This window comes from Xiphophorus couchianus, chromosome 7 (genome assembly GCF_001444195.1).
Source record: "Xiphophorus couchianus chromosome 7, X_couchianus-1.0, whole genome shotgun sequence".
In the NCBI taxonomy this organism is placed as follows: Eukaryota; Metazoa; Chordata; class Actinopteri; order Cyprinodontiformes; family Poeciliidae; genus Xiphophorus; species Xiphophorus couchianus.
This window is the reverse complement of record NC_040234.1, coordinates 33,577,576-33,592,922: the sequence shown is the minus strand read 5'-3', so window position 1 is coordinate 33,592,922 and position 15,347 is coordinate 33,577,576. Positions and strand designations below refer to the sequence as shown.

The following is a 15,347-nucleotide window of genomic DNA, read 5'->3' as shown; positions in this document are numbered from 1 at the left end:
ACTAACAGTCAGAAACATGCTCCGTTCTCTCCACGCTCCAACACAATACATTCACATTCCTGAAGTTGGAATTATTTTTTAATAAATTGTGTGTATTTTTGATATTTCTGGCGGCGACATTTGATGTATTCACCCTGCAGTGCGCAGCGCAAAGTGCGCGTCATTTCTCCGCACATCGAGCTCCGTCTCCGCTCTCTGCGCGTAAATATTCCCCTGCTGAATGTGCGCACACTGACGGTCGGGATTGTAGATTTATTCAACCAGAATGCACTATTTTAGTGAAAAGCTTTAGAGGAGCGGATTAATTTTTTTTAAAGAAATACAAAATAAAATAAATGTCAGATTTGGTGGAGGAAGAGGGGAAAAAATCGGTAATAAATGTTGCAGTTAATTTTTTTGAAATTATTCTTTGCGCAAAGATGAGTGCGCATTTTGCTGCACTTACTTGGTGTTGGTCGTGTTCCAGTAGATGGACTCCAGAATGAGCGGCCGACACAAGTCCAGTTCGAAGGCGAGGAAGAAAACTCCAAAATAATATCTCCACATCGAGTCCCCCATGGTGAGCCCGCGCGCCTCCGGGATGGATGCGGTGCACACTCCGTCTCAGAGGGGGAACAGCCGTGTGTGTCCACGCAGAAAACAAAATAACAACAACAGAAAAACAAAAAGATCTTCAGATTATATCCCGATCCAGCGCATTCGGACCCAACAAGCTCCGATCAGAGCATCTCCACACAAAAAAAACAGAGAAAAAAGAAGAGCGCACGGTTGGTTCATTCAGGGCGCAGCGCGTTAGAGATCCATCATCCTTCAGAGAAAATAGAAATCCCTCTGCGTAAAAAGAGCCAACATCCAACAGCAGCAGGCTGAGGTATTCCGCGTTCAGCTGGAGCTGGAGGTGGAGGTGGAGGGCGACAAACTGTGGGTGACAGCAGCACAAAAATGGAACAATGAGGTCGGATGGTCGAAATGAACAAAATGAGCGGATGTGTGGATGAGAGAAACCAAAGGAGCTGGGATGGAGGTTCTCATTCTAAACAGGTCCGAAAAGAAAGAAAATAAAACTCCCAAAGTGAGGAAAGAAGGACAGAAAAGAAAGAAAGCCGAGCACGCAGGCGGAGAATTAGAGTCCCGCAGATCCGTCCTCCCGCACCGCAACGCACCGCACAGCGACCCGCACGCAGGGAGGATGTCGCCTGATCGGCTGCTGCTCTCAAGCCGGGCTGGGAAGTAACTGAGAGAGACGCAGACTGGGAATATTTGGCGGAGCTGCTCCCGACCAGGCCGCGCCCACCGCCGCCGCTGATTGGTGGAAGTTAAAAAGAAGCGGATCCGTCAATCAGAGGCGGCAACTGGTTCGGCGGGGTGAGAAATTACAGCCGAGCCCTGCTAATGTCAACGGGCGGCTCCTGGGTGACTGTAAAGCATTTTAATGACGCGACACGTCACCAGACAATTGTTTTAATCAATAATAATAATAAGAAGAAGAAGAAGAAATATTGAAAAGAGAGATAAAGAGAAAGAAAGAGAGAGAGATGGAGGGAAGTCAAGTGTAATACCTGCACAGGTGAGGAAAGCAGAACACATCCGGGTTATTTTAATTTTCCCATTTCTGGATTCCTGCAGGATTCCCAAAGAACCGAACTCCTCATCCGAACCGAACGCGTGCAGCCGGTTCATCCGCGTCAAGTTCATTTGAAAGCCAACAGCGCCCACTAGCGGCAAAACTATCAGGGGAAAACAGAGAAGATTACATTTTTATCATCAAAAGTAAAATTATAACTCATCAAATAATTAAAATAAAGATGAAATCACAAGAACACATGCAGCTTTAAAGTGGTTCCTTCTATTTTTAAACTTTTCTTTTTGTTATCCCACCATGAAGGCTGCAGCTTCATTCATAAGACAAAACATTTAAATTAGTGTTAATGTTTTTATTTAGTTTTATGAGTCATTATCTTGCAACAGAAATGATTCAGATATAAATCCAGACATGAATAAGTTTATTATTTGAAGAAAAGTGAAAGTTATCAGATTATTTTAGACCCAAATCAAAATCACTTTGTGTAAAAGCTGCGAAAATCCTGACAACTGAGATTTATTTACTTATTTTGTCATATTTTTATTCAAATCTCTTAAACTTACAAATGAAACATTACAATTTGAGTAACATTTAGGATACATTTCATTCAGGTTGACTTGAATCCATATTCTAAAGCAGACATGTTGGCTTAAATGTGTCAATATACGTACAAAACGACTTAAATTCAACCAATAATTAAATCTTCTTCTATGAAGGCTGCAGCGTTATCCATAGCAGAAATTGTTTATATAAAATTTAATTACTGTAAATAGATTTACTAAAATTTTTTGATTAGATATGAATCAGTATTTTTCAGCAGAAATGATTCAAGTCTAAATCGAGACAGAAATAAATTTTTATCGACAGAGACAAATAACTGCATTCATCACAACTTCTGGGCTTAAACTTTTTGTAGGAAATTCTGGTTTTCATATCATTGAAAAAAAAGTTTTAAAATCATTTTCTCATATTAAAAACATGTGAGTAAAGCAATAATACTTAATTCAATTCAAGTCAAAATCTTCAAGGAGAAATGAAGGGAAAAAACTATTTCGCAGGGTTTTCATTAAACAAGAAACATAATTGAAATTACATGTGAATAAGTTTCTTCATGAGAAAAGTCATTAAAAACATGTAACACCATCATCCTCCTACCACTTCCTGTCCTCTTCTTCTTCGTGGTTTGTGACAGTAGTAACATCCGGTTGTTGATCATGTGACGCAGGCGACGCAACCGTTTCCATTTCAGTTTTGCACAATTAACTAATTTCCATGTGTCCGAAAACAAACACCTCCCCTAAAAACATTTTATTTTGAAATTGCCCTTGTTCTATTAGGCAAGTTAGTTTTCAACATGTCAAATTGCTCAATTATTTGGTCAACAGAAACGCAGAATACAAAGTTGATCAGATATCAACTTTGTATCTGATTACTACTCTACATTATATCTCCACCATTCCGGTTATTTATATTCAAACGTGCTGTTTTACAGTGTAATTCGCTCTGAAAACATTGTTTTAAGGTTTTCGCGCCTCCTGTTCGCGACCGACCGCTAATTGAACGGACTCTCACCCACTCACGCTTCTCCAGCTGTGGATTGAAACGCGTGAACTGCTGACACTCCTCTGCGACTTAATGTCATCAGTTCTCGGAGCTTTGCTGCGGATTGCGGCTGCTGGTCGAGCCGATCACCGCCTCCATGTAGCAGCAGCCTGATAAGGAGACCAGCGCGTCCTGTTGCAACGAGCAACCGCCGACTGGATGCTGATTGAGTTGCTTTAATTCAATTGGAAAGTGTTTTTAGGGAAATTAGACACCACAAGCTGCAGGAAGCTCTTTGGGAGTTTATATCAGTGAATTTCTTTAGTATTGACCTATAAAAACCGCAATATGTTTAACTGTTATCTAATGGATTAGGTTAATAGACCAACTACAGATTTAAAGTTCAGATTAAATATATTTTTAAAGAATAAAACCAGTTATGGAGGAAGGTAGGCAGCAGCGGGGCACTGCGGAGAACACAAGCCGGGGTGAAGCGCACAGATCCGGGCCGCCGCGTCGAGGAACCCTCGGGTGAAGTTGGAGTATGGAGCTAAATTGCGGCCAAAAAGTTTGTTCAAAAGTTCTTCTAGAATAATAATTTTAAAAAAAACAAATTCTCAAATCTGTCAGATTTAACAAAATTTGCTGCTTTTGACTAGTCAAACTTTCAGCTGAACACAAGGCGTGAGTTTGATTGTTCACAAAATATTTGGACAAATTGTATAAATATCTAGGATATATTTAACATATTAACATGATTTGAGTACATTTTGTTAAAATAAACAACGCAAAAATGTTTGAGCAAATAAAAAATTTTGAGTTAATAAATTATACAAAAAATAAAGTAACATTTCAAGATAGAATCTGAAACTAAAGTATAGATCAGAAATATAAATCTGATACGGATATCGACTTTGTATCGATATTTTAATATTGTATAGTATATTTTAGTCAAATTTCTGTGCATTTTTCCTAAATAAAGTGCAAAATAACACCTGAGAGCAAATTAAAATTATTAAGTAGAGTTGATAAACAATACAAAAGTAATAAATTTTCAAGATTTCAATCAACCTGGAGGAAATGTACAGAAGCAGCTGTTTTATTGGGATTATTCTGCATAAACTGGCCCACAGCTGTCTGAAAAACCAGAAGTGAAGCACATTCTGGTTCATTAATGGTTTTACTGGTATCAGGAGCTGAAATCTGCTGACTCTACTGGTGAAATAATGATGAGACCTTCAGCTTCTGTTGGCATTCAATGGATTTATTCATCTGTTCAGTCCTTTGACAATTTAAGGGGGGAAAAACTCACATGACAAAATTAAGATTCCACAGAATAAAGTTATTATACCCACCTGAGGTCAAATAAATCATCCAAACACACACACACACACACACACACCTGCATTCTCACTCTGACCTCGTCTTACCTGAACTCGTGTCTCCTCTACGACTCGGCGGCGGCTTCGCCAAGTTAATTTACTACAACATAACAGTTCGCACACATGGGGGGAATTTTGTCGGAAAACAAACCAGAGTGTTTTTCTTTCCTCCCCACGTTTTCTGATCTCTATCGCTTTTTCATAAGACGGTTTTAAAAGGGTTACACGGAACAGGAAATGGCTTCTGTCCTCCGTTTCCTGTCGGACCGATCACCGGCAGGTCGGGTAGCTGAGGCCCGGTTCGCCTGCAGAACCAGATTGTTTTAACGTGACGGGGAGAAACGTTTCCGGAGGGGTGGAAGACACGGAGTGGGTCAGCCGGATGGGAAGCTTTCTGTGCTTTTTTATTTATTGTTCTTTAAAGTAAAAAAGAAAATTGACACTTTATTTGAAGTGCTGTGCATAAGACTGACATGACATCTGTCACGAACGTGAAGGAGTCCAAATAAATGTTTATAACCGTTGTCATGAACCGTCATTCTGTAAATAATGACAGTTTTAAAAGAAAATTTACTTTAAATTTTAATTATTTACCAAATATAGCAACGCAGATAATTTTGATGCAACTTTGGATTAAAAACGTCATTATTCACCGAGTGAGCTTTCATGAGAAAAGTCAAACATTCATTCCCGTTCCCTGATGTTTATAACAGGTCATGTCAGTCTTGTGAACAATGCTTCAAATTAAGTGTTACCAAAAACAGAGCGACAGCCACCCGAGCTGCCGGCGACTTTCCTCTAGCAGGACTACCGCTGGTTACACATAAGACTCCCAGACTACATGAAAACTTCCAGGTCCCTAAAAGAGAGAAAATAAAAGCAAACAGGAAGAGTTCGTTCTGTCTGTTTTTTGTTTGTTTTTAGGGGCGGCGATGAAGGAGCATCCTCCCCGACCTTTCCTTTAGCACTTCCAAAATGAAGCGAGCAAATCCACAGCGGACGACACGGAGCGGGGCTGAACCATGAGGATGAGGATGGAGGGGGCGGTGCAGGACGAAGGCGGGGCAGCGGAGTGTCATTCGGTCGCCTTCAGGGAGAAGGACAGCTTGGGTCTGGACTTTCCCTTCCCCAGGATGATTTTCTGCTCCTCTTTCTGCTGCCGCTGCCGGTCCTGCTCCAGCTTCATGCGCTCCTCGTGGATCTTTCTCTGCTCCTCCACGATCCGTAGCTGCTCCTCGGCCTGCGGGCGAGACGAACCGGGTCAGAGCAGAACCAGGCCGGTAACAAACTCTGTCCCAGAAGTTACCAAAATAAACAATAATATTGTTGTTTTGGGGTCATTTTCAAGTAATATAATGGTAGTAATAATGCAAAAGCACATTGTCGAAGATCAATACAGTTTAAATTCTAAGAAATATTTAAAACTGGAACTGGCAGACATTTTAAATATCCAAAATAAATAAGCAAAACAACAAATAAAATTAATTATGAAGTCTTTGTAAATAAAATTGTCCTTCAAAAAAAAGGGGCTAGTTGAAATCATCAAGTTTTTTTTGTAGAGAGAAAAGAGAAAAACTTTAAATCACACGAATTGATTCATCTTACCAAGTATTTATGTTTAGTTTCTAGTGCAAATATCGTATTACTCTTGAAATAAAACGAAACTAACTTACAAATAACCAAACGTGCTGTAAACAATCCCTCAAGGAAGCTGCAATTGCAACCATTTTAATTTTGTGTGGATTTGCAATTTTCAACAAACAATGGAACTTTTCGCCCCAATGTTTTCTGTATTTCATTCTTCTCTGACCAATCACTGCAACCAATATTTGGTACATTTGTGGATTGAAACCAAAAACAACAACAAGAAGTTTGGATCCGTTAGAAAGCGTTAAGAGTAGGAATAGCTACATGAGGAAAGGACCAAAGGATAAATAAGTCTAAAGAATTATGGATTAAAATCAATTTTTTTAAAAAACAACAAAAGTCTGGGTTATTAAAATGAAAATATAAAGAAAAATGAGTGGATCACTGTAATTTGAGCCACAGTAAGGAGGCAGCATGTTATCAAACTTCCATCCATCCATATTAACTGCCCTGTCTGGCTACAGTTGCAGATCAGATGAACAAAGAAAAAACGCTTTTCCACATGTTGTTACATTACAACCAGACTCAAACATCTGGATTTTTTAAAAGATCAACAACAAACAGTGCATGATTGGGAAGGAGGAGGAGGAAAAGGATACCAGGTTTTCAAATGTTTGTTCCAAAACCACCAGAAACATCAAAGAATCTGCAGTGGGGTTTTTTTCCTTTAAAAAAAAATCAATGTTGGATATATTTGTTCAATAATATAGTTAACATGGTAAATAAAACTGGACTGATATTTATTTCCATTGTGTTTATTTTTTCTGGAGGATGAGGTTGTTGGTCATGTTGTATTTGTTTGGTTTTGCTGGGCGATAAATTGTCCCAGTAATTATCACGATAAACGATAATATTGTAGTTTTGAGACCATTTTCAAGTAACATATTAATAACAGCATTTTCCCTCTCGAAGACCAGTTAACTTTAATTTTGTAAAGAACTTAAAAAGGGAACTGAAAGATATTTCAAATATCCAAAATAAAAGCGACAGCAAAAAGTGATAAATAAAACGGTAATAAAAACTACTTATATATGAAACCAAAAATAAAATAATTTTAATGTCTCTGTAAACAAAAAAATATTAATATGAATGCAAGTTGTGAATATTATTTTGATTTATCATGCGATTTATTGATTGGCCAAAATTTTCAGATAACTTTTTATGAATAATTCTTTTGAAGAAAATTGATTTTTAATCTAATTTTGGTCCCAAAAATCATAATCAAATCAAATTATGAGAAAGTAAAAGACTCCCTCGCCTCATCTTTAATATAAACCAGCAACTAGATTTCATTCCGGGTTCAGAACCGGGTCGAGTCATACCAGCTTGGCCTGCGCCTCGGCGATCTTGCGGTTATTCTCCTCCAGGATTTTTTCCAGCTCCTCCCGCTTGGATTTCTCTTCCTCCTGGATGGGTGACATGGTGCCATGTTAGCGTATGAAAAAGTCACAAAGCACACACACACACTCTCTCTTTCTCACACACACACACACACACACACTCAGTCAGTCACTCCACCACAGAAAGTCTCTTCAGTCAGCCTGAATTGTTTTCTACAAACAAAGAAACTGAGCGGAGACGTGAACGCCTCCCTCGACTACTTCAAATCTCTTCCTGGAAGAATTAAAATGTCTAATTCACACCTACTCTGTTATTTTAAAGTTTACAAAAAACAAAAACCACAAACACATTCATCACATTCAGAGGACAGAAACATAGACTAGAGAAAAAATACATCTGCTGCTTTTAACATCATCAAATGCAAGAGAGAAGAAGAAGAAGGAGGGAAGAGTTTTGGCTCACCAATGAATGTATACCTACGCATTTTCCTTGCCTGTGTACCTACACAACTGGTGAACGCATTCGGCAATAAACGGCTGAATATTTACTGTCCCGTCCGGACCGCGGCCCCTGCAGAGACAGAGAGGCGCTCCTGGGGTCGAATATGGCGCGCTCCTCTTTATAAGTCAAATCTGCTTTAGCGCTCTCTCTGTGGGGCTTTTTGTTGTCTCTGTAGAGAGCTGCTGCACAAGGTGTGTGTGTGTGTGTGTGTGTTCGAGGAGGACCCGACCACGGCACACTTACAGTAACAGGACACAAGTCACAGGTGAGCTGAAAGGCTGCAGCGCCAGCTCGGGTCAAGAGCTAGTTAGGAAGGTGGTGAGGTGTGTGTCCGAAAAACAACAACAAAAAATAATAAAAAATATATATAAATAAAACACATCAACAGAATGACACCGAGCAGCCACCCTATGGGAGAAGCAAGTTATGGTACAATAGAAACCAAAAGAAACATCAAACTGTGGGAAATAACCAGTCAGAAAGATATTAATTCATATCATCAGATAAAACCATCGGATAGCCGCCGAGAACCTGAAGGGATAAACCGTCTGTGAGTCAGATGGGATGAACATTTCCACACGGATCCGGTCGGGTTTTCCCGAACGTTTCTGATGAGGAAACCAAGTAGAGACAGAACGGGAAGAGAGAAAGGAGGAGGAACCTTTTGTACTGAATTATTACATCCCCTCGTTTTATTGCACTGCAACGCTGCTTAGGTCGACGACATATGCTAGAAGCTACGTTTCTGTCCATTGAGTAACATTCAGGTCTGTTGATTTGAACCGAAGCTCGTTGAAACAATGTTTGAAAATGCTAACGCGAAGCTAAAGTTAGCTTCCGATTCTGAAAATGAAAAAATAAATAAATAAACGTAGCTAAGCAGAACGCCAGAAGTCAAAGTGCAGAATAATCTGGAACAGGCCGGACGTGTCTTTTAGTTTTAGTTTTTAAAGTAGAGCTCATTAAAGACGATCATGGTAGCGAAACATTAAGTGGAATCGACCGTTAGCTATTTCCCAAATAGAAAGGTCCAATCAGAGGCGAACTTTAGCTTCTAACTAAAATGTTTACGGTAAACAGCAGGATTGAAATATTTTCTCAAATATATTAGGATGATGTGCAACAAAGATATTTCATTTAAAAATCATTTCATTATCTTCCAATTTGTTCTTATTCAGCATTAGCTCCAGCTAGTGGCTTTAGCTCCTGGTAATCGTGCTAGCTCCAGCTAATGTTGTTAGCTCCAACTAATGTTTTTGGCTCCTCCTAATTGTTTTAGCTCCTACTACTTTTTCTAGCGACAGCTAATTCTGCTGGCTCCTGCTAATCATGTCGTGTGAAACTCTTGCTACTCGAGTTTGCTGAAGCCAATTGTGTTGGATCCTGCTAGCGTTGTTAAGTGTCCTGGTGTTTTAGTTTTTAAAGTAGAGCTAATTATGTTAGCTCCAGCTAACACTATTAGCAGGAGCTAATCATGTTAGCCTCTGCTACTATAGTAAAGAGATTAGAAGCCGATCACGTTTGTTTCAGCAGATATCTCAGGTTTAATGACAATGAAACTTTGAGGCAGTTTTCCTCAATCCAGACGTTTTGTGGGCCGCACACATTCACCTCAAAGACCTGGACTTCTGATATTGTTTAATTATTGAACCAATTATGAATTTTTTAAATACAAAAATCACAACTTATTTAGGCCGACATGTTCAGCTAGTCATGGTGTAGAAAGAAAAGGAGAGGCGCAAATCATTTTTATGTTTAGACTGTCAAATAGGCTGACCAGATAAATCAAGTTAATCTCAACTCCTACTTGGAATTCCAGTAAAATAAAATAAAAAAAAATTATTAAAATTGTAACAAATGAGCCAGAGAGCAACATTGTGATGACAGTAGATTATTAAAACATTATTTTTGGGTAAGATTTTCACTCCCGAGGAGTTCAGGAAAAAACAATCAACAATATTACTGGACGTCCTGACGTTGTGCGTCTACATTTAATTATTCAGAAAATTTAAAAAATAAACCCTTCATCAGGTTTGCTGCTGCAAACAAACAGAGGTAAAAAATAATATGATTTAAATCATGTCTGAGCTTTGCAGGGATACGTTTGTTGGTGTGATTAATTAAACAAAAAATAATTTAGCTAAACTGGGAACACGTTTTTACTGAATAAATATGATTAACAACCAAAACTATAATTTAGTATCTTAACAAAGATGGAGAAACAGTCAAACCTACTAGGAATAATCTGCATTATTGTAACATTACTATTGCAACAGAGGTTGCTATTTAACTTCTGTAGTTAAATAGCAACAGGATCTGGGTTAGAGTGAGGTTAACGTTTCATATAATCGTGTTTTTAATAATCAGTTTTGCTAATAAAAATATGTCATTTGTGTCAGTCGCAGATGCACAATGTTGAAATCAGAGAGAATGTTTGTCTTCTTACTCTACAGTTTCTAACTTGCTGCTGTTTTAATGTCAGCTGCAAAGAGAAACCTCTGCTGCTTGTGTTCCTCCCTCATCCTGTGTGTTTGAAAGCAGCAAAACTCCAATAATTTGTTGGGGACTGAAAGCGTAGGACGGTGGGTGGAGGCAGAAAGAGACGGGGGTGCATCCCAAACGACCGAGCGTTACCTCTCTGGCCTTCTGCGCCGCCAGCTCGGCCTGCCGCTGCCGCTCCAGCTCCTCCAGCAGCTGCCGCTCCATGATGCGCTTGGCCTCCTCCACGCGCCGCAGCACCTCCCGCTCTATCTCGTCCTTCCGCTTCTCCAGCTCCTCCTCCACCCGCTTGGCCACCAGCTCCTCCACCCGCCGGGCCGTCTCCTCCTCGATCAGCTTCTCCTCGATCTCCTGCTGGCGGCTGGAGGAAGAGGAGGGGGAAGAAGAGGTTAGCTCCAACTGGCTGACAGCAGAGACACCTTCCTGCTGTCAAGTCGCGGTTTCAACAATCGGACCCGCACCATCTTGGGAGGCAAAGCATAACTGAACCACGGCTTCGAAACCAACAAAAGTATATACATAACTCTCACGTGACGCCACACTTCCATGAACTTTGTAACTGACCTCCATCTTGGCAGGCAGTTGCTATGGAGTTGCTATGACAACAATAAACAAGCCACAAGTTTAGAAGCAGCTCTCTCCTCGTTCCTAACTTAACATAAAGTACATTACAACTATTACTCCATCACAATTTTTGAGTACTTTTCCCACCTTTGGTAATCCTAAGATAAATATCAATGATATTTACTGTTTCCTTTTTTATGAAGTTGCTTCACACCCACCAGCAGACGTACTATGGTTCAGACTTTCTCCGTTTTCTGATATTTATCAAGACATATTTGGATTATATTTGGTTTGGTTTACTTTTCTCTGGAAACTTTAGTTACAAAGCAACCGTCCCGCAACCTTTAAATCAGGGCTCAGCCACTCCTAGAATGTCTTGCAAGGTTTGGGTGCTTTCTTGCTTCAACACACCTGAATCACAGGTTACAGTCATTATCCTGTAACTTCAGCCTGCAGCAGGGATGCATGCAAAAGTTACAGAAAAATGACTCTCAAAGACCGAAGCTGGAGAACCCCCGATTCTACATGTAAACTTGCAGAAAATCTGTTTTACTTATTCAAAATTTTACTTTCTTAATGTTTTTTTTTTCTTATTCTGAATTCCACTTTTGCATTGCAAGCACTTTTTTTAACCCTAACAATGTGTAACTGTGGCCTAAATGAACAATAATTCAACAAATTAATAACTGATGTTCAATTTTCAAAAATATATCAATGTAGTGTGGTTTAGCAAAAACACTGCGTTTTTCCAATGTATTTAGAAATATTTACATGTCATAAAAAACACAAAAATCTCGTTTTTTGAGATAAAAAGCTTCAGTTTTGCGTTTCGTTCTCATATTACGGCACAAACTGACAATCTAAGTATATTTGTTCAAAGTTATATAGTCATATATAAAATAACACTGCTAATATTAACTTCTTTGACAAAAAAAAATAGATTTGGGTAAAGTATTTCACAATTTTCATGTATTTATCTCTCAGATGCTAGGATTTCAGTCTTTCATATTAATGCAGATATATCTGAAGACCATTTAAAACATTCAAATTAAATTAATTTCCTTAGACATTCAATTTATACGTTTGTCTAAAATCTGTAGTTTTACTCAATCAAAAGGTTTGCGGATATGATTTATGAGGTTTGATATTTACTAACAGCTCCAGTGGCAGCCGTTAGCATCGGTGGTTAGCATCTGAGCTCCAGTCCGTTAAAATGAATGCAGTTTACCTAGCCGTTAGCTTAGCATGCACACATAGTAGCAGCAGGTTATGCAACACCAGCACAGGCAGATTTAGATTATTATACCCACATTTTCCTCTGTCTCTCCATCTCTGCCTTTCTCTCTTCCTCTTCCTTCCTCTGCTTCTCATCCAGAGCGGTCCTTTTACTCAGAGTCCTGCCGAAGATGTCGATCCTCTCCGGGGGAGAGGCTGCTCGCTCTCTGCGGGACGAGGCTGTGGTGGACCTGGATCGGGAGCGGGACTCTCTGCGCCGGTTTTTCTTAGATTCCCGGGACTTGGATCGTTTCTTGGACCGCTCCCTGTCTCTGGACCGGGACCGGCTCCGTTTCTTGCTGTGCTTGCTGCTTTTTGAGTGTTTAGACCGAGACGTGCTTCGGCTGCGTGAGCGGCCCATGGTGACCAGTCTTACGGCTGAAATGTGAACCACAATGCAGACTCCAGTCCAACTGCTGCTCTTCTAACTCTGGACTTACAATAAACGACCAATGCAAACAACCGAAACAACTCTATTTGCGTTTAAAAAGCATTTAAACAGCTCCTTAATTCGCCCTCCTTAGTCGTTACCAGGCAAGATGGCGCTCGAGTTTGTTGTTCCCAGCAGGCACTGCGGTTCTCGGCATTTTCCGTCAATCTTCGGAATGTCCTGTCAGTCTCACGAACTGAACAACCGTCAGACCTGTCAAAAGTGACAGATGTCACTTTTGTTTTAGATTACGCTAAATTTACAGTTACGACTGTTATAGCTGTTGACATAGCAATTCATTTTGAAGACGTTATATTTTACACAATTATAACTTTATTTCATTTCCCTTTGGGATTAAATAAGTATTTTTGATTTTGAATTTGAATTATATAAAATACTTATGTTAAAAATGCGCAGTTGCATAATTTGTCATTAAATATTTCAATTAAATATTAAAATAGTCTAATTTCTCTCATGATAAAATAATCTGAATGTTTATCATTCGGGTTTAATGCCAAGCTAGTTTATCTTCTGCTAGTAGAAGTTAGCTCTTGTTAGTTTCAGCTTCTGCTGAAGCTAGTTTTTAACTTGCTTTAGTTAGAAACTAAAGCAAGTTAAAAACTAAAGTAGAAGCTAAACTAAAGCTAAAACTACAGGTAGTTGGTAGCATCCAGGTTTATCATGAGAGAAATAAACATTTTTAAATATTTAATTGTAGCCTATAGATGAATTGTAAAGATGAAATATACTATTTTCTAATAATCTTAAACACAAATGCATTCAGGAAATATAAATGAACATCAGTACGTGTTTCTACTGACCATATAACTACACAAACTAGAAATGGGAAATTGTGTTTTTTATTTTTATTACATTAGCGGAATATCAAAAATGTTTTGCATATATTTATGCTTTGGTGTCGGAAACTAAATTAAATTTATGTGATTATTGCATCTCTTTATCCTTGTGTTGTTTTTTTAAAGTAATGTGGAAATTCTCTGTTAATTCCTACTAAGATTCAAGTTGCCTCTAAACATTTTTCTACATCTACTGTAGGAATTACTTAAAAATATAGTCCAGTTTAGTCGTCCTTCACAGTTTGCTAAAAGATTAAAAATTAGATTTTCTTCACTTCATATGCAAATTATCAGTTTTTGATGCAACAACAACAAAGACAGAAAAATATATCCAACCAAGCGAACCACTGGGGTGAATTTATGATCCAAGTTTGAAGTTGTAATTTCTATGCCGATGTGTTGCTCTGCCGCTTTCTTTCACAGCGATCAGCAGAGTCTGACACTAATTTCAGAACTTGTCTCCACTTGACCGATATCTAACTTTTCCCTCCTCCATTTTTAACTGTTGTTGTCATGCTCCACCAGAGGCTAAAACGACGCTTTAATCTGATCTTGTAAATATAGCGACGCAGAACATCAGATAACGGCACGACAAACAGAACGGGTCAGAAAAAAGAAAACAAAAACTGACAAAGGCGCAATGCTGCACGGATAGATTTGCCGTTCCACTCTGGAAAATGAGGCCATTGTGGTAACGTTCCCCAGAGGCCTGAGCTCAAAATAAACCGCTTTTACTATATTTAAAAACACATGATGAAAAAGTCCAGTGAATCAACTTCAAAAAGGTCACATCACTCAAAACTACAGATGAGAAATCATCTGAAGGATTTTTATTCTGTGCTTTTCAGCTGAGTCTAATATTAGCATGCACTGATTCAGGAGGGTGACTCAGTGGGCAGCTTTCTCTGCAGAATAAAAATACTTTTAATTGTAGAAAACCTCATGAATGTTGTCAGATAGGTCACTGCCATCCCAGCAGATCTAAAGAGCAGAACATGTTCTGTCAAACTTTAGGTAACAGAATCCAAACTTCCTCAGAAACAAAGCAAAGAACCGAATAATGGGGCTTTAGAGACAGAAACAAAGGCCAAGCTTACTTTTTTCTCCTTGCTCGAAGTCAAAGCATCAATTTTTTTTATAAGTTGAGGTTTATTTCATTTTATTTTTTTCATGGGCTGGTAAATTTTGCTCCTGCAGATGAAAGGAGCTGGCATTACAAAACCATCTGTGCCTTGTTTTTTTTTCCCATTCAGGGAAGAGAGGTGGGAGCTTTAAAGGCCCTTTTGATGAATAATAGAAAATGTTTCGTGAAGGTGAAAAGGAGAAGAATTGCAGCACAATCCCAGTGGGGATGTTTGTTTTTCTGTTTGACTTTAGAGCGGTTCTGGGCTGGTCGGGGGCGTAAAAAGAACCAGTTCAACGTCTCTGTTTTCCTTTGAAATGGCTGCATATGCACAGGTAATCCCAGGGGACAGAACCAGCAGTTCTTAAACGTCAGGAAGGTTTAAACGTGCTTTTCTCTGCGGTGTGGCCCATAAAAACGGTCAAAAATAAGTTTACTGATCCATCTGAAAAGGCTACACACTCAGGGTACTCCTGGTATCGACGTCTATTTTATTTTTTATTGATTTGTTGAAATGTTTTGATCTTGAATTTAATTTTGTTCGTGGACGATTTTTCGATTAATATGTTTGGTGTCAAACTATGCAGAATTATACCACAGAAAT

General features: G+C 39.0%; 2 protein-coding genes across 2 annotated transcripts in view; both read right to left on the bottom strand.

The window, feature by feature from the left end:
- efnb2a (ephrin-B2a) overlaps nt 1–1,247 on the bottom strand; it is a 31,547-nt gene extending 30,300 nt beyond the window's left edge. Inside the window, exon 1 of the mRNA XM_028022933.1 lies at nt 446–1,247. Within this exon, the coding sequence (XP_027878734.1) occupies nt 446–558 (113 nt within the window). The 5' untranslated portion in view covers nt 559–1,247. The remainder of the gene's footprint in view (nt 1–445) is intronic.
- A 3,120-nt stretch (nt 1,248–4,367) lies between these two features.
- arglu1a (arginine and glutamate rich 1a) lies at nt 4,368–12,914 on the bottom strand. Its single transcript, XM_028022225.1, has 4 exons — nt 12,369–12,914; nt 10,630–10,855; nt 7,476–7,559; nt 4,368–5,746 (listed from the first exon to the last, which is right to left on the bottom strand). The coding sequence occupies exons 1-4, from the start codon at nt 12,692–12,694 to the stop codon at nt 5,582–5,584; spliced, it is 801 nt and encodes a 266-aa protein (XP_027878026.1). The 5' UTR covers nt 12,695–12,914; the 3' UTR covers nt 4,368–5,581.
- Nucleotides 12,915–15,347: the final 2,433 nt, after the last annotated feature.